The following is a 22,611-nucleotide window of genomic DNA, read 5'->3' as shown; positions in this document are numbered from 1 at the left end:
ACTTTTCACTTCAAAGTACTCAGCAATAGGATCTCATTAGATAAAAACACTTCATTACGTTTTAATGTTAACAGTACGTGTTAGTTTGCACGTCATTAAGTACGATGGATTGTAGCCTGAGTATGCAAGCGTCTATTGATGTGATGTTTTAACAACAACAACGCCCGAAACAATAACAACAAAAGTAGGAAATGGCTGTGAAAAGTGTTCATTTAGATTCTGATGCGTATATGGTGTGTTTAACGCACGCATTTTCAACAGAAAGAGAGGAGATCATGGGACTTCTCATTGGAGAAATAGACGAAGAATTTGTCTCCAGAATTTCTGCCGTCATTATGTTAAGAAGGTCTGATAAGCAGTCAGACCGGGTGGAAATTTCACCAGAACAACTTTCAGATGCATCAACTGAGGCAGAAAGACTTGCTGACCTTCTGAAAAGACCAATGCGCGTGCTAGGATGGTATCATTCTCATCCTCACATAACCGTCTGGCCTTCACATGTAGATGTTAGGACGCAGGGAATGTATCAAATGATGGACCCTGGTTTTGTGGGTTTAATATTCTCAGTGTTTAACGAAGACAAAACCACAAAATTCGATAGGTATGAGCTCACTAATTCAATTCAATGAATTTAACTAGTTTTTCATTTTTGTCTATTCAATTTAACGCATCAATTCATGTTATGTGGTGCGCTATAACTCAAATAAAAACAGTGTCAAAAGATGTCATTTGGTGCGCTATGACTCTTCAAGAAAATCCCCCAGTCATTAAAAAAATATATATTATTTTTTTATATTGTTTGTTTTAACACTTTCCCGCACAGATAGTAAAATCCCGACTCGAACGATTCCTCAATACATCCGTTTCAACCGACTCTATAACTGTAAACTTACTACTTTTCAAGTTTCTATTTATTACCCGATAATCCCGTTTATTCCGTTTTTATAAATCACTTTCTGGTAAATATTAACGATAAAAGCTCTCAATTATTTCTTTAACACAAACCTTGCCATTTTTCTATAGTATCAAATAAATTTTAAGTGACTATTTATAGATTTGATGAAATATTGCCTCTGAACATGCGTCAATCCCCAGACATGTTGTGTGCTTGTTAAAACGCTCAATACACTCATGCTTTCTATGCAAATGACGCGACATTGTACATGCTGCATACTTTTCGCGCTCTTTTTAATTGAGAAAAAGATTTGACACAAAATAAATTTGCACTGCTAATTTGAAGCAAAAATATTTTAATGTGCGGTAACATTTACATTCGGAAGTGTGTTTCGGATTAAAAACGCGTTAACATCGACTTACGGGAATGGGTTTCGGATTACAAAATTATTATTCCCATTTGAGATTTCAACAAATATTAACAGTTGCATTATGAATTCAACAACAATTTGTTTAAACACTTTACGAGTCGAATAAATGTTTTGATGGAATTATGCATGAAATTCACGTTGTCCACGAGGATTACGGCCGGTTGCCATCATCAGTCTTCTAAGTATCGATTATCGGACGAAACATTTACAAGTGTTTGTAATTAATTCAACGAAAATTTGTTAAAGGGCATAACGTGTCGAATAAATGTCAGAAAAACGAGGTGAATCAGTTCTATAAATGGACATGATGAAATATACATGTACTGGAATTAAATTGTTATCGCATAATTGTAACCGGGAGTCATTTGCACAACTTACTCGCTATAAGTAATTAATTGTTTACCACTTGCAATTAATTTCTTGTATTAATTATGAGTAATAGGTTACACTTGTTTACAGTAAAAAGGTGTGATGATGATGCCCGAAACCGTCTTTAATGTACTGTACTGTACTAATTACCGGTTTTATATAATATATTACGTCAAACGTACCAATTCTTGCTAATCAAGCTGCGATAAACTCTTACTTCGTGCCAGACGTCAATCAAAAATAATGGTTGATAGTTAACCCCGCCCTCATAAGCATTCGTGTAACCGTGGACGATGAACATCACAGTTTGACGACTTGAGAGTTGCCAGATACATCCTTGTCAGCATTTAAATGACTGTGTAATGTGGCTAGAATTATCGATACGCGCGTCATGCTATTCTCTTATCAGTGGATTATCCATTACCTCATGTGGTGTTTATGGCGTTTACTTGTGAAAGTAGGTACCGAGTGCTCTTTTAAAACAGGGAATATTGATAAACTGATAGAGAAACCTTGATTTTTTTTTTTACAATCTCCACTTTCTTTTACTGAAAAATTCACTGATAGGAAAATTTCAAGCGCCCCGGGGACTCTGATTTCGAAATTCAAGCGCCCCGGCGAGAGATCGTTAAATGGCCTGTGGAAAGCCCTTCTATTAGTATTTGCCGTAAACTTTATACAGATGTCACTATGTTGAAAACTGCGGTTCAATGTATGTTCATCTGTATTTATTAAAAGTTATGCAGACTGCTAAATCCTCATTCATTTGACAATTTTTAAATGACTACACATATGTATAGCTTTTGGTAAGTGCCAGAATTTGTTCATGAAATTCTTTAACACATGTATCGTCAATAATGATTACAAAATATAGAGTTTTTGTAAGTAATATACTGACTCCTGACTTGAGTAATGGTGGAATTTTCATTTTAGGAGTCCCCGTTGGACAATACAGCTTTTTGGTCAAATATCCCGACAATAAAAATGGAATGTCCTGATTTGGACCTGAACAAGCCTGGCACTAAACAAAAGCTATACATACACAGTATCTTTTGACTTGATTAGGTCGCAGTTTGCTTTATTTTAGTATGACACATCAATTGATGCAATTAGCGACCCCCATCATAAAATCACAAAAAAAAATATTTGCCAATAAATAACCTGATGAGGTGTCAAAAACAACAATTGTGCATTCCAGTGGCAGTGGGTTGTTAATATGGGTCAATAGAGGGAATAGCAATGATATGTTTTAGCCAGACATAGCTTGAATAGTGAATTTTGTTGTGAACTACCGGTAATAGAACATACTTCTTTTACAAATGTCGGGAAAAATTGTCTTATATCGCTGAGATCGGATGGCTTGCATGTTTAATATCTAGTGATTAAAATATGGGCATGATACAGCTCGTTCTCACTATTGCCTCAGTATTCATCTGGTAATTTTAACATTACTGTCCTTACAGGATGTTGATAGGACTTGCCGCATTGTCAGTTTGTAATCACTTTAGTATGTGATAGGACTTGCCAGTTTGTAATCACTTCAGTATGACATTTTTTCAATGGGCTCTACTTTTTTATTTAAACACATTCTTTGAAGTAAATTATTGTGTTATCTCATCAGTTGTATTGTGAATAGATTATGTCATACATGGTTTATTTTTTTAAGTATACATCTTACTATATTATTACTTTATAGTAAGATCAGTACAAATGATAACAAATAAGTTAAACCATATGATGTAATCAGTTATTTTTGTTTATGTCAGGTATGAATCATGTACATTGAATAAATGTGATTTACAGAGTAGAGGTGACATGTTTCCAGTCTGCCAAGGTGGGGACAGACTATACCAGAGTTGAAGTTCCTCTGCACATCATACCCTGCCAACACATCAGTGAAGCCTGTGTTCAGTCACTTGTTCAGTTACCCAGAATCCTTGGTATGGAGGAAGAGGAAGCTTATGTAAAGTATGTAAGACAGTAAGAGATATATAGCCTTTTAAGTTGCAATCATGATTTGGGCTATCAATAGATTTTGAAAAACAGGATTGGAATCAAATGTATACTCCATGCATGGAAGTTCAGAGGTCAGATGTAATTTTCATGAATCAACATACTGAAGCAATGACTTATTTTGCTTTTACGTACTAATTAAAATCTTTTTTTAAATGTTTATTAGTATGCATCTAAGTCAAAACTATGATATTTAACCCAATTTGTATTATAAAAATATGTATATTATTGTCGCCTACCGGTAAAACAGGAGGGGACTTATGGTTTGCGCTCTGTGTGTCCGTGAGTCTGAGGGTCTGTCTGTCAGTCTGTCAGACTTTTCTGGATCTTGCGATAACTTTAAAAGTTCTTCATATTGTTTCATGAAACTTGAAACATGGATAGATGTCAATATGGAGATTATGCATGTCATTTCATTTTGTTCCTACGTCAATAATTATGGTTGCTATGGCAACAAATGTATTTTTTTTTAATCTGACAATGGTGGAGTTTCACCAGTAGGGGACAATATTGCTTGGCAATCTCTTGTTGATTAAGATTTCCAGTAAAATTTGCAACAAAATGATTCATGGCAGGTAACTTTCATGAGTCAAAAACAAGAAAATTTCAAAATGCTTGCATTGGAAAGAAACATTCTGCTTCAATTGAAATCTCTAATAATGAACTGTTTGGTATTTATTTATCCAGTATTGTTTATGATTTATAAGGCCAATAACAGCCAAATCACAGGGTACTTTAAGTTCATCCCTAGTCCATCTGTTCATTTGTCTGTCCGAATCTTGATCCTGCAAGAACTCAAAAAGTCCTTAACCCTTTCCCACTCAGAAGCAAAGTGAAAATAGCTATGTGCAAACAGCATAAAACCAGAACAGCCTGCAAGTAACTCAGTCTGTTCAGGTTTTATGCTGTTTGCTGCTCATCAGTATTTAAGGGTTGGAAAGGAAGCCTTTAAAATTTGAATCTAAAACGAAAGGTCTTTAATTAAATTTAACTTTCTGAGGGACTACAAATGAGTCAAAATACGCATCTAAGTGGTAAAGGAATAAGAGAGGTCGATTATTGAAACTTTGTATTTGGTTAAAGGGCTATATGGGAAAAGTGCACGCTTTTCAGATTGTTCTTCCAAAAATGTATGGCTGTTTGGTTACAGAAGTACCGATAATTGAAAACTGACCACCAAATGTAGATTCTGCAATAACTCAACAAGTACTTTAGCTAGGTTGATGAAGCTTTGTATGTGGATCGAGGGCCATAAGGGGAATATGCACATTATTTCAGATTGTTTTCCCCAAAATATTGTGGATGCCATGGGTAATGAAATAAGTGAAAACTAAAATCTAGATCCTGCTACAACTCAAACAGTTGTTAAGCTAGGTTGATGAAACTGGGTGTGAGGATACATGTATATTGCAATCGGGGGACAATTAATGTCATTCAGTTTTTTTTAAGACAAAATTTGTGCTATGGTTACAGAATTAAGTGAAACCTAAAATCTTGATCTTGCAACAAATAAAATTTTACATTAGCATACTATGATAATATTAACCCAGGTGCTTTGTCACTAACAAAAAGATGTAATTGTGCAAATATTATACATGAATATGACATATATATACCGGTATACAAAATAATGATCCTTTGCATCATGTTGAGGGGTCTCCTATTAATCTGTAGATTTCGTATACTTTTTTGGACTAGGGTCAAACTACTTAAGTCTTAATATTTTCGTTGTGAATATTTGTTGATTTCTCTTCTAATGTTGCTTTGTATAAATTTAGTTTTAAACCTATTTATTTTAGCTCGATAGCATCGAAGGCCTCAGGCTTTTTTTAAAAGCTCTCGAGTCCGTTTCCTGGGCCTAAAACATGTACTTGGTGTCTTTGGGGGAGATCTAAAGAACGCTCCCACATTGGGGATTGAACCTACGACCTCCGGGTCGCTAGGTGGACACAATATCCACTACACCACCATTACACCACGGTGACCTTCAAATTTATAAATGTACAAATTTAAGTATATTACTGAACCAAAAAAGTGTGTAACATAAACATATTTTTTTTTTAGCTTAATGTTAACATGCGCATTAAAATGATGCAAGGAAGAAAGTATGAAGGAGTAAAAAGTGATTATTTTTCAAAATGCTTGCATACATATCAAGATTCTACTTCAATTATTGAATCCCTGGTATTATCATATACTTGTATCACAATATCATGACTACATGTAGTATGTATAGCAATATAGTTGTTAGTTAGATCATTTGTTTTAAATTGGCTATAGTAAGAGTGTTTTGTGGAAATTAATCTTTTGTTTAAATAATGAATAACCGAAAACATTGTCCAAGTCATTGTACAAAGTATCTAACGGTGTTTGTAAATACTTATGTGATGCAAATAAATATTTTTACTCATCACTTAGTTTTGATGTTACTTTGAATAGTTCATTTTTATCTACATTTTTTGAAAATTATTTAAGAATTAAGATCAAACTAGTACACTGTAAAGTGAACTATTTTTAATTGTGATATTTTCGAAAAAAATATATAAAAATACAATATTTTCTTCAGTACACATTATTTGGACCTGACTGCCTAAAAGCTAGCAAGTTTTTACAAATAATAAAATACTTAACCCTTTCAGTGCGGGAACCGAACTTTAAAGGCCTTTGCAAACAGTTTGGATCCAGATGAGACGCCACAGAACGTGGCGTCTCATCAGGATCCAAACTGTTTGCTATTCTGATAGTATTCTTTGAAAAAAATAGAAGAAAATGCTAATTTTAGAAATTCAGCAGAAGACATTTTAGCAGATGACAAATTTCCCAGCATGCATAGGGTTAAACAACGATGTGCTAACTTATTTGTTTAACTTTTTAGAACAACACAGAACAAAGACATGGATCTCATAACGAGGCTGCACAATGCATCGGTGTATACAAAGTCCGTGTGCCACGTCATAGACCTTTTGAGCGGTCCAGTTCTGCAAGTTTTGGAGAACAGACTCAAGCTTAACCAAGAACGCATCAAGGCCTTGCAACAAGAAAAGAAACAGCTTCTTGAATCCCTTAAACAAGATGAAGATCTAATGGATTTGGGATAATTCGTGGAAAAAAATGATTTTATCCTGTAAAAGTAGTACATTGTGTTCAATATTTTAGACACTGTTTTTTTGTGACATTATGTCAATGAGCTTAATTCTGGGAAAATGTGGTGAAATCTATGTGCGTAAAGTTTCTTAGTAGATTAGCTTGTGCAGACAGCACAGGCTATCCAGTGAAGACACATACTTTCCATCTTTTATGGTGTTTTTATGCCCCAGTTAGGGTGGCATATTGTAGTCAGATTGTCTGCCGTTTGTTTGTCAGGTATTCAGTTTTCCGGAGTTTTTTTTTACGCACTGCTTTCAATTATTCAGCTGTTTTTTGGTATGTGAGTCTACCTACATGACCTACAGATGATGTTTGAGTTCGTTCTGTTCAATGGATTTTTGGCAAAGTTATGGGCCTTGGACATTGACATATTCTCTATAATAACTGTTTTCCAGAAGTTTTTTTTACAAATTTCTCACAGATATTTACCTGATTTTTGGTATGCGAGTCTACATACATGATTTACAAATGAATTGTGAGTTTCGTTTCGATCCATTGATTTTTAGCAAAGCTATGGGCTTAACAATGTTTTCTAAAATAGCTGCTGTGTGGCTTCAAAGTGCAGTAGCCAGTAAAGGGGGCATTATGTTTCACAATCACAGGTCTTATAGTTACCAGTTAAATTGATCATCACTAATTTGATAAGTTTTCTTAGTGGATTTATTTTGGTATTAACAAATAATTCTTCAATAAATTAAATATTTGTATGGGTCAAATGCTTTGTTCCATTATACAATAAATTGCAACTGGTTTTGTTCCATTATACAATAACTCCTGACTGGTTTTGTTCAATGATACAGTAAGTAAACATTACTGGTTTTGTTCCTTGATACAGTAACATGTAACTGGTTTTCTTCAATTGATTATTCAAAGCAGCATGTATAACTCGATCTTGATAGAACTCATATTTCGTATTTTGTAAACATTACAGAATCTTGGTCCAGTGTGTCCAAAAGCAAGGTCAACAGGTCAAAATAAAAAATGACATTTTATCAATTCAGATGACATTAATAACATGATGCAGACTTCATAAAATTTGGAATTTGTATTTACCTTGGCCATATCGAGTTCGAATCTGGATCATGTGTGTAAAAAAACACACTAGGTCATAACATCTTAAAAAATCCTTGTTACCACTCTAGAGATCATATGTAGTATGATTCAATATTAATGCCACTTGGTCACACTGTTTATCTTGACAATGTATGGGTCAAATTCGAATCTTGTTCATATGCATCCAAAAGCGATGTCACTAAATTAAATCCCTGAACAACTATTTAACCACTACAGGCCACATTCATGAATCAATCTTGATGAAACTTGGCAAGAATGTTTTTCTTGATAATATCTTGGCAAAGTTTGAATCTCTGTCATGTGCACCTAAAAGCATGGTCACTAGTTCAAATTTTTTACAAACCATGTTATCCTTCTAGAAGCCACATTTTTATCTCCTGATGAAACTCAGTCATAATGATTATTTTGACAATATCAAGGCCAAGTTTTATTTTTGTCATGTGCGGCCAAATACTAGGTGACCATAATTATCAACTCTTAGAAAAACCTTCTAACCGTGCTCTAACCATTATAAAGCCTAATGTTTAACTTGATCTCAATGAAATTTGTTCAGTGCTTATCAATGTTGAGTATTTGCTATCTAATGTTGTATAGTGGGTCTCTTTTAAATTTGTTTAATCATGCCCTTGGGGTAAAACTTTGCCCGACCTTGGATGAAACTTGTTTTTTCTTATATGTGAATAGTGAAATGTTTAACCCTTTGCATGCTGGGTAATTTGTCTTCTGCTAAAATGTCGTCTGCTGAATTTCTAAAATTAGCATTTTCTTTGATTTTTTTTCAAAGAATACTATCAGAATAGCAAACAGTTTGGATCCTGATGAGACGCCACGTTCTGTGGCGTCTCATCTGGATCCAAACTGTTTGCAAAGGCCTTTAAAATTCAGCTCCAGCGCTTTAAGGGTTAACTTCGGGTAACTTATTTTCCTAATGTGTATAGTAAAAAGCCTTAAAAATACAACCGCAAGGCCTAGAGGTTTTGTTTTCGATCTGTAACATCATAGAATGGTCCGCAACATTTTTGTTTAAATCATGCCTAAAAGGTCAAAATAGGACATGACTCGAGTATAACTTGTTTATATAGGCTTTATTACCTAAATAACTACAACAAATTTGCTTCTAAAAAGGAGCAAGGTTCATAGTTGTAATATTTGGAATGTTATATCGAATAGTTGTCTTCTACTAGGTTTGTATAATTATGACGCGGGGGTAAATATTGGCTATACCAGTGTTGTGAAATGTTTTATATAGACTTACTTAGCCACATATCTTTAAATTTTGCCCCCATTGTCATAAGTAGCCTCAAAAGCTGTGTTTTATACCACTGCTAGTTTCACACGTGAGCTGTCAAAGATTTTCAAAGTCCACTTGATATGAAGTGTGGCCATTATGAAATGATATGAGCAAACTAGGACAGGGTTTTTTCCCGCCATTTTGGGAAAAGGAGTCTGGTCAAATTGGGATTTTTTAAATCGATAAAAGTGGTAAATTTGGGAATTTTTTATCGACAAAAAGGACAAAATTGGGATTTTTTTCTACACTTATTGACATTTTCCTGGCCATTTTGGATAAAAATCATATAAATTATGGTTATATATTTTGTAGGTTGTTTTAAAACAAGAGGGCCATGATGGCTCTGTATTTCTCCACTGTTTTTTATGCGAAAAAAGCGTGCAATGCGCATGGGTTGAAATGTACTCAAGCATGTGACTTTCTATCCCTCGTCCCACTGGGCGCTTAAAGTTGGAAGGGTGAGCATTTTTATATATGGAAAACGTTACTACGGTGTTAACTAAACAGACTAAAAAGCCCGGGAATTGTCGCACAGGTACTTTGCTTATAACTGGTTACATTTATCTCTCCAAAAGATATTGTCATTCTTTCTATTTCACATATTTTTAGATGCTGAAGATCAAATCTACGCATTTGATTTTTAACAGTTTCACAAGACCCATAAGAATCAAAATGCCTTAACCCTTTACCAAACGACACATTTTGAACTGTCCCAATTTGAAAGAGGTTGCAGACGACAATTAAATTGTAATGGAATATGAAGGAAATGATCAGGTAGGGTAGAAATAATTGTTATAAAAGGAGAAATTGCTCATCTTGAGCAATTTCTCCTTTTATCACAATTATTTATAATGTCGTCAGCTTCAAAATCCCGTAAAATCCTGTTAGTGTTTGGTAAAGGGTTACCGGGTAATAATCTCTGGTTCGTTCCTTTTTAGAGCCTTTCACACATTTATAACAAATACAATAGTAGCATCTTTCTTTGTAAAGAATCATCTCAAAATATAATTAACAACCCACACATCCCTAAGACCAACAGGCCTGAGAATATTATGATAATCTAAAGATTATTTCTTTATATTTATAAATGTATTTAATTAAGTAATACATTTGACTTCTAAGATCAATTCAAATACTTATATTAAGAAAATTATAAAATGGTCAGAAATATATATGATCGTTGAGCAATTGACAATCATATCCACAATTCATGAGTCACAATTCACAAATGGAACAATGAATCATTAGCAATTAAAAAGCAGCATATACGATTGTTAAGAACATCGCACTTCATTAATTCCATCACCTTCTCTTGGGTATATACAAAGTTTGAGTTTACCATGCAGTATCATATATTGACTTTTCTTGAAATAATTATGTTCATGGAAGTTGTGTTTTTAAAATCAATAAGATATTATTAAACTGGTTTAAACACTACAAAAAAGACATGAAATTAACAGGTCATCCAAAATATTTTTATCCGGATACATGTATATGGTCACTTTCGACATATTTAATAAAACCCGACTTTTTTCAGTTTATAAGAAAAACATGCATAACAAATGTTCTTACTTAAATTCCTTTGTAAGCAGTCACCATCTGATCTAAAATGGCACTAAATGACAGGGTTTTATCTCATGTTTACAAGATGTTGTTGTTGTTGTTGGTCACAGCCACACGGCCGCAGTAATCTCCCCTGGTAAACGTCAAATGTTCAGTTTTGTGACTCCCAGGGCAGGGTCAAATTTGACCCCAGGGGCATAATTTGAACAAACTAAGTAGAGAACTATTAGATGTCACTACATACCAAATTTGGTAGAAATAGGCCCAATGGTTATGGACAAGAAGATTTTTAAAGTTTGCACAAAATAGGCCCAATATAAGCATATGTTCAATTTTGTGACCGTTCGGGGCAGGGTCAAATTTGACCCCAGGTGCATTATATGAACAAACTTGGTAGAGGACTATAAGATGCCACTACATACCAAATTTGGTAGCCCTAGGCCCAATGGTTATGGACGAGATTTGTAAAGTTTTCACAAAATAGACCCTATATAAGCAGATGTTCAATTTTGTGACCCCAGGGGCAGGGGCAAATTTGACCCCAGGGACATAATTTGAACAAATTTGGTAGAGGACTATTAGATGTCTCTACATACCAAATTTGATAGCTCTTGGCCCAATGGTTATGGACGAGATGATTTTGAAAGTTTTCACCAAATAGGCCTTATATGAGCAAACTTTCAATTTTGTTACCCCTGGGGCAGGGTCAAATTTGACCCCAGGGGCATAATTTGAACAAATTTAAAAGAGGTTCACCCCAGGACCATTCCTGAGAAATTTCATAAGAACTGGACCAGTATTTTAGGAGATGTTTAAAGGAAAAGTTAACGCACGCACGACGGACACGGGACCATGACACAAGCCCGGCTGGCCTTTCGCCAGTGGAGCTAAAAATAACTGAGATATACAGTCTAATAATCATAAGTCATAAGATACTATTTTTTGGAAATTGGGAACTTAAATAATTTCGGTTTGGGATCGTGTCTGTTTGCTTTGGGATCGGGTCAGTTTTATGGCCTTTCTTACATAGCAGAAAAACTCCTGTAGGAAGAGGACCTCTTTATGATGTTACAAACCAAATATTAAATCTCTGAATTGTGTGGCTTCAGAGGAAAGAATTTTTAGCTTGCCTGAGTGCAACATGTTTAGCTATTGGAATACTATGATGTGCATGCCTCTTCCAATTGTTTTTTCAATTAACATTGCCTGAACTGATTGGCAGAAATGTTGACAAAACTCCCAGGAATGACCCCTGGGTGGTTCTCTATGAAAACTATATAAATTGTTCAAGTTCAATGAATAATTAGATCACAAGCCCCAAAAAGGATTTCAAACATGAAAACTTCAATAGGTTGCTTGATTGAAACCAGTTCAACTAGAGGTATTATTTTTAGTGTGTAACTTTGTATTGCGCTCAAAGGCTGCATAATTTGTATGTCTTTCATCAAGAGATTCTCTTCAAAGTTCCTTCAAAATCTATAGCAAAAACCTTTAGCACTATTCTTGTTTGAAACAAAAAGCTCACGTTTTTCATATTTAGTAGTAGTACATATCATCATCTAGAGGCCCTCTACAAAAGTTAAGTATGTTTAGGTAATGTCTCTTGGGTCAACATGGGCCTCACCCCTGGAGTCGCCAGTTTTTTATTGACATTTATGTGGACAATCTTTAAAAATCCTCGTCTGAAAGAGCAAAGCCAATTCCTAACATACAATGTATTTGGTATGGATTTACAACTAGTTTCAACCAGAATTCCTTAACAACAAGAGCACCACATAACAGGTGCCACGCTCGGCTACAGGTGCAGTTTTGAATAAATGAAAGCTTTCAGATTTTTTTTTTTAAAGGTAACAGTGACCTTGACCTTTGACCTAGTGACCCAAAAATGGGTGTGGCGTGTAGAACTCATCAAGGTGCATCTACATATTTCACTTCAAAATTGTAGGTGGAAGCAATTTGATTTTAGAGCCAATGTTTAAAACCTTAACAAAATGTTAAGGTGTTAGCACGACGCAGACGTCGGACAACACGACTAGCTGGCTATGACAATACCTCGGGTTTTCTCCGAAACGCAGAGCTAAAAATGTTTATATTATGACCTTGCATGCTAACATTGCTAACAGAGCAGAATAAAATTTTTACCTTCTTTGGCCTTGAAATTTGACATTGACCAAGGCCCATGGAAATAGCATGCAACACATTGTCTGGTCATTGGGAATACAATCTAAAGTCATATTAAAATTCTTTCTTCAAAGTTACAGAGCAGAAACTAAAATGTAAGGCCTTTGATCTTTAATTGCAACCTTGACCTTTAACCCAAAGAACGTGAATTTTTTTTCACTGCATATTTTTGTCATGGAAAAATAATTGTCCAACCTAAATATGGACATTGTAACATCTGTATTAATTCTGCAGGGAGCATAAAAAGACAGAATATAAAATATACAAGTCTTCAGGGGAGCAAGATGATCATGAAATTAAAATGCGTACAAATATTGTTTTGATAGTAGCACATGTATTTAGTGATCTTTCCAAAGGTGTTTATATACTTATGTCACCCTAAAATAATATATACATGTACCCACAAGTCACTCAAAATTCACAAGTTATTTAAATGTACATAAAGATCATATTCTCAGTTTTATAACACTTCAAATGCTGTTTATCAACTAAATTGTCACCCTAAAGTACCGGCAATGTATTCATGTAAACAGTTGTCACTCATAGTAATTTGTCAGTTTGTTTAAATGTACTTGAAGATCAAATCACGCGGTTTTTGAACAGATTGCAGCTCTAATTTGACTGGACACTTTAATAGACTTGACAGAAGCTCCTCCGAGTACCCCAGCAGAAAGTAAATGGGTTGTAGATCTCTTTTTGGTAATATGTGCATGAAAATGTGTATCATGTTGTGACGGCGCTTGATAACAACATCGCTGGCTTGCATTAGACCCCAGGTACCTTTCAAAAAGTTCTGTATGAAAACATCATCTGTAAGTGTTTCACTCATCCGGGTTTCACCTTTCAGATTGCCTGAAAATGAACACAAATAATGAAACAGTTTTAATAAGACTATTGTCAAGCAATATGAGTCCCGTACCCGTTCCACCATTGTCAGAAATTCCAACATTTTCAGATTAAAAAAATATATATATTTGTTGCCATAGCAACCATAATTTTTGACGTAGGAACAAAATGAAATGACGTGCATAATGTCCATATTGCCATCTATCCATGTTCCAAGTTTCATGAAAAAATATTAAGAACTTTTAAAGTTATCGCAGGATCCAGAAAAGTGTGATAGACTCACAGATGCACAGAGCGAAAACCATAAGTCCCCTCCGGTGAAACCTGTAGTGGACTAACAAGACTATTGCCAAGCAATGTATGTCCCCTACCGCCTCCATCATTGTCAGAATTTTAATTTGTTGCCATAGCAACCAGAATTATTGACAAAGGAAGAAAATGAAATGCTGTGCATAATGTCCATATTGCCATCTATCCATGTTCCAAGTTACATGAAAAAATATTAAGAACTTTTAAAGTTATCGCAGGATCCAGAAAAGTGTGATAGACTCACAGACGCACAGAGCGAAAACCATAAGTCCCCTCCGGTGAAACCTGTAGTGGACTAACAAGACTATTGCCAAGCAATGTATGTCCCCTACCGCCTCCACCATTGTCAGAATTTTGATTTGTTGCCATAGCAACCAGAATTATTGACAAAGGAAGAAAATGAAATGCTGTGCATAATGTCCATATTGCCATCTATCCATGTTCCAAGTTGCATGAAAAAATATGAAGAACTTTTAGAGTTATCGCAGGATCCAGAAAAGTGTGCAGGATCCACAATTTTCAGCAGTATTTCTAGTTCTATTTGTTGCCATAGCAACCAGAATTCTTGACGTAAGAACAAAATGAAATGTTGTGCATAATCTCCATATTGCCATCTGTCCATGTTTCAGGTTTCATGAAAAAATAAATGAAGAACTTTTAAAGTTATCGCAGGATCCAGGAAAGTGTGACAGACTGACGGACAGACGGACTGACGGACACACAGAGCGCAAACCATAAGTCCCCTCCGGGGAAACCAGTAGGGGACAAAAACAGACACATGCATATGAAAATTTAGTATGGAATTGTTATGCTTGCCTTTTTTGACTAATATAATAATAACAAGGGACAAAATTGTCACAAAACCCGGTTTTCTATTTCAAATTTTTTATTAAAGGGAGACAACTCAAACTGAACTGATTGTTCATAGTCACCCCCTTGTTTCAAAATAAATCTATTTTTAGTAGTGGCGACCTTGACCTTGGAGATATTGATGTAATTCTTTCGTGCGACACACCCTCCAATAATGGTGAACAAATGTGCAAAATGATTTAAAAATCTCACAATGAATGACATAGTTATGGCCCAGACAAGCTCATTTATGGCCATTTTTGACCTTTGAACTAAAAGTTTGACCTTGACCTTGGAGATATTGACGTAATTCTTTCGCGCGACACACCGTCCAATGATTGTGAACAAATGTGCCAAATGATTTTAAAATCTCACAATGAACAAAAAAGTTATGGCCTGGACAAGCTTGTTCCGGCTGCCCGCCAGCCCACCAACATTCGCCAACCTAATAACCAGTTTTTTCCTTCGGAAAACCTGGTTAATAATCTTTTAATGCTTTAAATGTTTTTATAGTGTTTTAAATAGTGCAACAAAACTTAGTTAAAACATGTATTGGTATTTTTTCAAACGTTGATTGAAACTGTCAAATTTTGCATATTAGACAAATATTGTTTTCCCCACGCTTTTTGAACAGCGTGGGGATATTGTGGTGATCTCCGCCGTCTGTCCGTCCTGGCCACTATCTCCTCCTACACTATAAGCACTAGAACCTTGAAACTTACATACATGGTAGCTATGAGCATATGTGCGACCCTGCACTATTTGGAATTTTGATCTGACCCCTGGGTCAAATGTAATGTGGGTTGGGGTGGGGCCGGGTCAGAGATTTTCACTCATTTTTTTATGTTTTTTTACATTAACTTCTTCATTTCTACACCGATTTACTTCAAATTGATACTGAACATCTCTTATGACAATACGGTCAATCTCAACTATGCATGGCCCCATTACCAACCCTGGGACGCCCCGCCCACATAGACCACGCCCACCCAAAATTGCCTTTTACTATAATTTCTTCATTTCTACACCGATTCACTTCAAATTGATACTGAACCTCTCTTATGACAATACGGTCAATCTCAACTATGCATGGCACCATTACCAACCCTGGGGTGCCCCGCCCACATAGGCCACACCCACCCAAAATTGCCTTTTACTATTTTTTCTTCATTTCTACACCGATTCACTTCTAATTGATAGTGAACTTCTCTTATGACAATACAGTCAATCTTAACTATGCATGGCCCCACTACCAACTCTGGGGCGCCCCGCCCACATAGGCCACACCCACCCAAAATTGCCTTTTACTATAACTTCTTCATTTCTACACCGATTCACCTCAATTTGATACTGAACTTCTCTTATGACAATACGGTCAATCTCAACTATGCATGGCCCCATTACCAACCCTGGAACGCTCCTGGGTCAAACATGTGGTGTGGGGATACGCGTCGGCCTCTGCCTCGCCATTTCTAGTTAACGGTTATTTCCTGTGACAGTATTCTTAATGGTTATTTTTTGTGACAGTTAAGTATAACTGCATAACTATGCTACAAATTTTACTTGTGTTCCATGAATTCCAGGCCTTTTCAAGACCAATCTTGTAAGGTGGTTTAGACTCATCATAGGTGAGAGCTATTGACTTGTCCTTGCTTGGCTTAAACCTCCCCACACGAACATGTAGCCGGTTCTTGTTGACAGTAGCAGCATTTGTGCAGGTTGTACTAATTCCTCTTAATGCCACGTATGGTATTGTCAATGGAAAGGAGCCCTTTAATGTACAATAAACAATATTTTGTATTGGAACAAAATGCAAACAAAAATTTAGTGTATGATTAAATTAAATAAGTTATGAAAATCTAAGGATATATTGTATAGAAATCAAGAGCTGTGTTTGCGAAACACAATGACCCCAAATGCGCCGCTTTGAAGTCGCACGGCAGCTATTTTAGAAAAAATGACCTTTGACCTTGAAGGATGACCTTGACCTTTCACCACTCAAAATGTGCAGCTCCATGAGATACACATGCATGCCAAATATCAAGTTGCTATCTTCAATATTGCAAAAGTTATGACCAAGGTTAAAGTTTTGGGACAGAATTACATGACAAATAGAATGACAGACAGGCCCAAAACAATATACCCCCCATCATTTGATTCGGGGGCATGCAAATCAGTGTATGATTAATTATAAGTTTTTAAAATCCAAGCAAATGCATGTTTCTGATCCTACATAGAAGCTTAAATGCCTAAAAGTAGTATAATATGTTTCAATATAAATTTACCAGTTCCCAATCACACAGTCTAGGATGCAGTAGGTAACAATATTAATATGCAAGTTCACAACAATATTCTAGGAGTGGGATGAAATGTGACTGTGCCTTCACCGTAAAAGTATATTTGCTGAAATCACTTTTTTTTTTTAAATAACAGTAACCTTGACCTTAAACATATGCTAGGTCAGCATAGGCCTGTAACTAAGGCAATATCTTACATATAAATTATTTTGCCCTTCAGTGGTTAAAAAACACCCAAAGGATTCAATAAAATGTATCATTTGTGTTGCACTGTTTTTATTTTGAATATAACCCTACCTGGTAGTCTCGCGGTACTTAATGAGTTATGAATATTCATTTGCATCTAGAAACCATCTTCATATATCAGATAAATGGTTTAACCCTTTACCACTTAGATATGTATTTGTATGCTTATGTAGTTCATTAAAAAGTTAAATTTAACAAGACTATTGTCAAGCAATATAAGTCCCCTACCAGCTCCACCATTGTCAGAAATTCCAGATTTTTTATATATAAATTTGTTGCCATAGCAACAACAAAAATATATTTATGAACAAAATGAAATGACGTGCATAAGTTATCGCAGGATCCAGAAAAAAACACCATTTTCAGCACTATTTCTAGTCTATTTGTTGCCATAGCAACCACAATTTTTGACGTAGAAACAAAATGAAATGACGTGCATAATGTCCACATTGCCATGTATCCATGTTCCAAGTTTCATGAACAAATATTAAGAACTTTTAAAGTTATCGCAGGATCCAGAAAGAAAAAAATCAGCACTATTTCTAGTCTATTTGTTGCCATAGCAACCAAATTTTTTGACGTAGGAAAAAAATGAAATGACGTGCATAATGTCCATATTGCCATCTATCCATGTTCCAAGTTTCATGAAATATTAAGAACTTTAAAAGTTATCGCAGGATCCAGAAAAAAAAACCATTTTCAGCACTATTTCTAGTCTATTTGTTGCCATAGCAACCACAATTTTTGATGCAAGAACAAAATGAAATGACGTGCGTAATGTCCATATTGCCATCTATCCATGTTCCAAGTTTCATGAAAAAATATTCAGTACTTTTAAAGTTATCGCAGGATCCAGAAAAATACACCATTTTCAGCACTATTTCTAGTTTATTTGTTGCCATAGCAACCACAATTTTTGATGTAGGAAAAAAATGAAATGACGTGCATAATGTCCATATTGCCATCTATCCATGTTCCAAGTTTCATGAAAAAATATTAAGAACTTTTAAAGTTATCGCAGGATCCAGAAAAAAAACACCATTTTCAGCACTATTTCTAGTTTATTTGTTGCCATAGCAACCACAATTTTTGATGTAGGAAAAAAATGAAATGACGTGCATAATGTCCATATTGCCATCTATCCATGTTCCAAGTTTCATGAAAAAATATTAAGAACTTTTTAAGTTATCGCAGGATCCAGAAAAAAACACCATTTTCAGCACTATTTCTAGTCTATTTGTTGCCATAGCAACAACAATTTTTGACGTAGGAACAAAAAGAAACGACGTGCGTAATGTCCATATTGCCATCTATCTATGTTCCAAGTTTCATGAAAAAATATTCATTACTTTTTAAGTTATCGCAGGATCCAGAAAAAAAAACATTTTCAGCACTATTTCTAGTCTATTTGTTGCCATAGCAACCACAATTTTTGACATAGGAACAAAATGAAATCACGTGCATAATGTCCATATTGCCATCTATACATGTTCAAAGTTTCATGAAAAAAAATTAAGAACTTTCAAAGTTATCGCAGGATCCAGAAAAGTGTGACGGACGGACTGACGGACCCGAGACAAAACCATAAGTCCCCTCCAGTGAAACCGGTAGGGGACTAAATAAAAACCTTTCTTACTAGAATCAAGTTTTAAGGCTTCATTTCCAACCCTTAGATACTGATGAGCAGCATAAACAGCATAAAACCTGAACAGACTGCGAGTTACTCGCAGGCTGGTCTGGTTTTATGCTGGTTGCAAAAGCCTTTTTCACTTTGTTTCTTTTGGGGGAAAAGGTTAAAAAACAAACATATTTGATATAACTTCATGAATAATTGCCTTTTGATGACAAAAATCCTTCAATTTTAACTGTGATAGCAACAAAAACAACACCTGTTGGCCATCTTTATTTTCTTATTGGGGGGAATGCCGTGGTTAATAGTTTAAACAGCACTTATATCATATTAAACATATATAAACAAAGATCTCACATACCATATTAACAATCAATAATGTTTATAAAAACTTAAATATATGGAATTTAAGACATCAAATAAAATGAACATTACATTTATTATCAAGCACTGTCCAATTTTTTCTTGAAAACAATTAAACTATAACAATAAAAAATATTGTTGGACTTTGAGCTTTAAGAGATTTTAATACCAAACATCGATTCATAGTGATACTGTCAGCAACAAGGTCATGCAGGTTATTTTAAAAACAACATCCAGAGAGCACTAATGAAATTCCGCAAGATCCCTTAATGGATATTGGTAAATTATACAGAAAGAGGCTGCAAGCACCCTGTTTTGGTAACTCAGTGCGAGAACTTAGGATTAAAATATATTAAAAATTGATTGCGATTCTGCACTTTAAAGCGGGACTGCATGATTTGTATGTGTTCAATTGTAATTTATAAACATGTGTTACAATAACAAAAAATAGGCAAGAAAAATGGCGACGAGGCAAAAAACAACAGTGAGTGCAGGAATGGGTCTGAGCTGTTTAATGGTTTCTGGGAGGGCCATGCGCATGCAAGACATGCTGTAGCGGGTGTGTCTTGGCGTTGAAACATTAAAAGGGGGAGAAGTGTAGTGAAATAAGGTCACTTTCAACAGCCTTGCTGTTGGGCTAGCTCTTAAGCAACGTGGTTAAGAGTGTCTGACTATCATTCTGGTCCTCTGGAGGTCGTGTGTTCAATCCCTGGCTTGAGCTCAGTATTTTCACATTAATAAGTTTTGTACACATTTTACATAAATTAAATTCATAAATATTTGACAAAATCGTGCAGTCCCGCTTTAAAACACTATCCATTTACAAAATATGAAGCATTTTTATGATGTTTTGAAAATTAGGACGAAATAACACAGGAACGAAAATGCTCCTCCACAAAGAACAATTGCAAATCATATTTATTTAAACGCGTCACTAGCTGCAGATGCTTTTACCTAATATAATAAAAAGTTTTATCGATAAAACAATTACATACACGAGCGGAGATATTCTCCACAATGTGACTTGATTAAAAAATGTCTCATTTACCAGTTTCCGCAAAGTCATGAGCGCAGCCATATTGAAATTAATCAAACGATGATGTGTCCTAACATTTCATTGGTCGAAATTTACAAATAAACCAATCAAGTACATCAACTCAAGTTATGCCAATTGGAATCACCCATGTTGCTTCGTGTCAAAAAAAGAATTTTTCATTAACAAAATTCACTCGTCCGTGGCTTCAATTTGTGATTTTTAAGATTGAACACGACTATATATAGTGTTGCTAACATAGGTACGTATTTTGCTCAATGTGATTTTAGTTTGTATCCGAATTGCGCAATTTGGATCACACATCTGTTCTCAGTGGGTGGGGTATGAAATGTAGTCAATATAAATTGCCGCCTAAGAGTCTTTTGATGATTTTTGCTTTGGCAGACTCTTGGCGTCAATAGTCCACTCTATCTTTTTAATAGCGAGAGTTTTCCTTCTTTGTCTATATTGATGCGCAAGGAATTTGGTGCGCAACATTCAAGCCCCGATATCAGACAGTTAATATCAACGGATTGCAATAATATATACATACCTGTGTAGATAATTCATTTCTCAATAATGTTCCGTAAGAATTATGTAATGGCTCTTTCAATTTTGCATGCCTGACCAATTTAAATCAACACACTACTCACATTTTCAATTCCAATCGCTGTGCCCGCTGTATACGGCAGGTAGATTTTAATCGATAACACAGCCTATAACACCGTAATGCCTTCTTCTGATTGGTTGATATTTAAATATTTCATAACATGGCGAGAGGTCAGTGATTGTATTGCGATTTAAGCAGAAGTTTAACTGAAACAAATTATGCCTTTTAACTTCAAATCGACGCTATTTGAGGTAAAAATGGACTAATTAACTAAAACTTTATGAGTTGGTAATGTTATTTTGCAATTTTAAGCATATTGATATAATAGTATTGTATTTATTTTTCGTTATGGTTTTTGCAGACCGGAGTTTCAGCGTTCAGATTTATTCTGGACGCGAATTATTTCAGCTAGTATGAAATGTAAAGGATTCGAGCTTTACAAATTATGGAATGCATAGTACTAAAAGTAATGTTACAAAATTTACTCAGGAATTACATTTGTTGAAACATAAAACAAAATTCAAGCAGTCGCTAATAGACTTTCATGTACAGTTGTAGGTAAAATGTATCATTAATTTGCCATTTTTCCCTCTAGATATTTGTATGAACATCAGACAACTATTAGTTAGAAAGTACTCACAATCTACTCACATTTTATGAACAAAACAAAAAAGTCGACGCTATGGTCCAAAACCTAATACTGAACTCCAGAACTATGCAATCCGAGATAACCTACCCTTCTGGACCTCTAACTTTCTTACCCGCCCAGAAATGTGTGTAGTTGTTAACAGGGTGAAGTCGCAACAAGTACCAGTTGGCTCCGTAGTTCTTCAAGGAAAGGGCTTGTACCATTGTTATTCTTTTGTCATATAAATGACCTTGAGGGTGAATAAAATCCGCAGATGACGGCTTTCTTATATTGTATCCGCAGCGTTATAGATAATTTTTGACCCATGGGGGTAAATACCCCCACTTTTCAAAGCATGGGGGTAAATGGTCAAATCTTTCCTTGCTGGAAGAGTAATTTGTTAAAAGAAAAACAAGAATATAGCCAGGGTACACAGGCCTTGACACTAACTTTTTTGAAAGGGAACCCTACTTTCAACTTTTGGTGACCCTCACCCAAACTAGGGTTCCCTCTTGTTTCAATGCACAGCGACTCTCAGCGTAAGGGCAAATAAGTACAAGAAGCATACTAGTACACATTTTTTATTTCCTATATTGAATTCTGTTGCCATTTGCAGACCTGTTTACTTCTACGGATTCGCCGTAGTTACTACAGATTATTGGGCTAAACTACGCACTACATATTTGTACTTAAAAACTAGGGATCCATCGATCAAAATGGTCAAATTTCAGTTTTTAATCGTACTTTCGCTTTTCGGTCTTAACGGGTAATGTATCAATCATAATCATTTTGGCGCTTGCATAGTAAAAAGCGTTGAAATTCAAGCCTTCCGGGGAA

General features: G+C 35.2%; 3 protein-coding genes across 3 annotated transcripts in view; 2 read left to right on the top strand and 1 right to left on the bottom strand.

Annotated features, from left to right (window-relative positions):
• The first annotated feature begins 27 nt into the window (after nt 1-27).
• Nucleotides 28-7,937, top strand: LOC127868011 (lys-63-specific deubiquitinase BRCC36-like). Its single transcript, XM_052409569.1, has 3 exons — nt 28-601; nt 3,498-3,662; nt 6,583-7,937. The coding sequence occupies exons 1-3, from the start codon at nt 192-194 to the stop codon at nt 6,803-6,805; spliced, it is 798 nt and encodes a 265-aa protein (XP_052265529.1). The 5' UTR covers nt 28-191; the 3' UTR covers nt 6,806-7,937.
• A 1,057-nt stretch (nt 7,938-8,994) lies between these two features.
• Nucleotides 8,995-20,729, bottom strand: LOC127868013 (28S ribosomal protein S24, mitochondrial-like). The gene is made up of 3 exons (XM_052409572.1): nt 20,552-20,729; nt 16,531-16,738; nt 8,995-13,815 (listed from the first exon to the last, which is right to left on the bottom strand). The coding sequence occupies exons 1-3, from the start codon at nt 20,579-20,581 to the stop codon at nt 13,526-13,528; spliced, it is 528 nt and encodes a 175-aa protein (XP_052265532.1). The 5' UTR covers nt 20,582-20,729; the 3' UTR covers nt 8,995-13,525.
• Nucleotides 20,660-22,611, top strand: part of LOC127868012 (GTP-binding protein SAR1b-like) — a 30,536-nt gene continuing 28,584 nt past the window's right edge. The window contains exon 1 of the mRNA XM_052409571.1: nt 20,660-20,798. The gene's annotated coding sequence lies outside the window, so the exon portion shown is untranslated. The remainder of the gene's footprint in view (nt 20,799-22,611) is intronic.

This window comes from Dreissena polymorpha, chromosome 2, assembly GCF_020536995.1.
Source record: "Dreissena polymorpha isolate Duluth1 chromosome 2, UMN_Dpol_1.0, whole genome shotgun sequence".
In the NCBI taxonomy this organism is placed as follows: domain Eukaryota; kingdom Metazoa; phylum Mollusca; class Bivalvia; order Myida; family Dreissenidae; genus Dreissena; species Dreissena polymorpha.
This window is presented reverse-complemented; position numbering and strand designations above follow the sequence as displayed.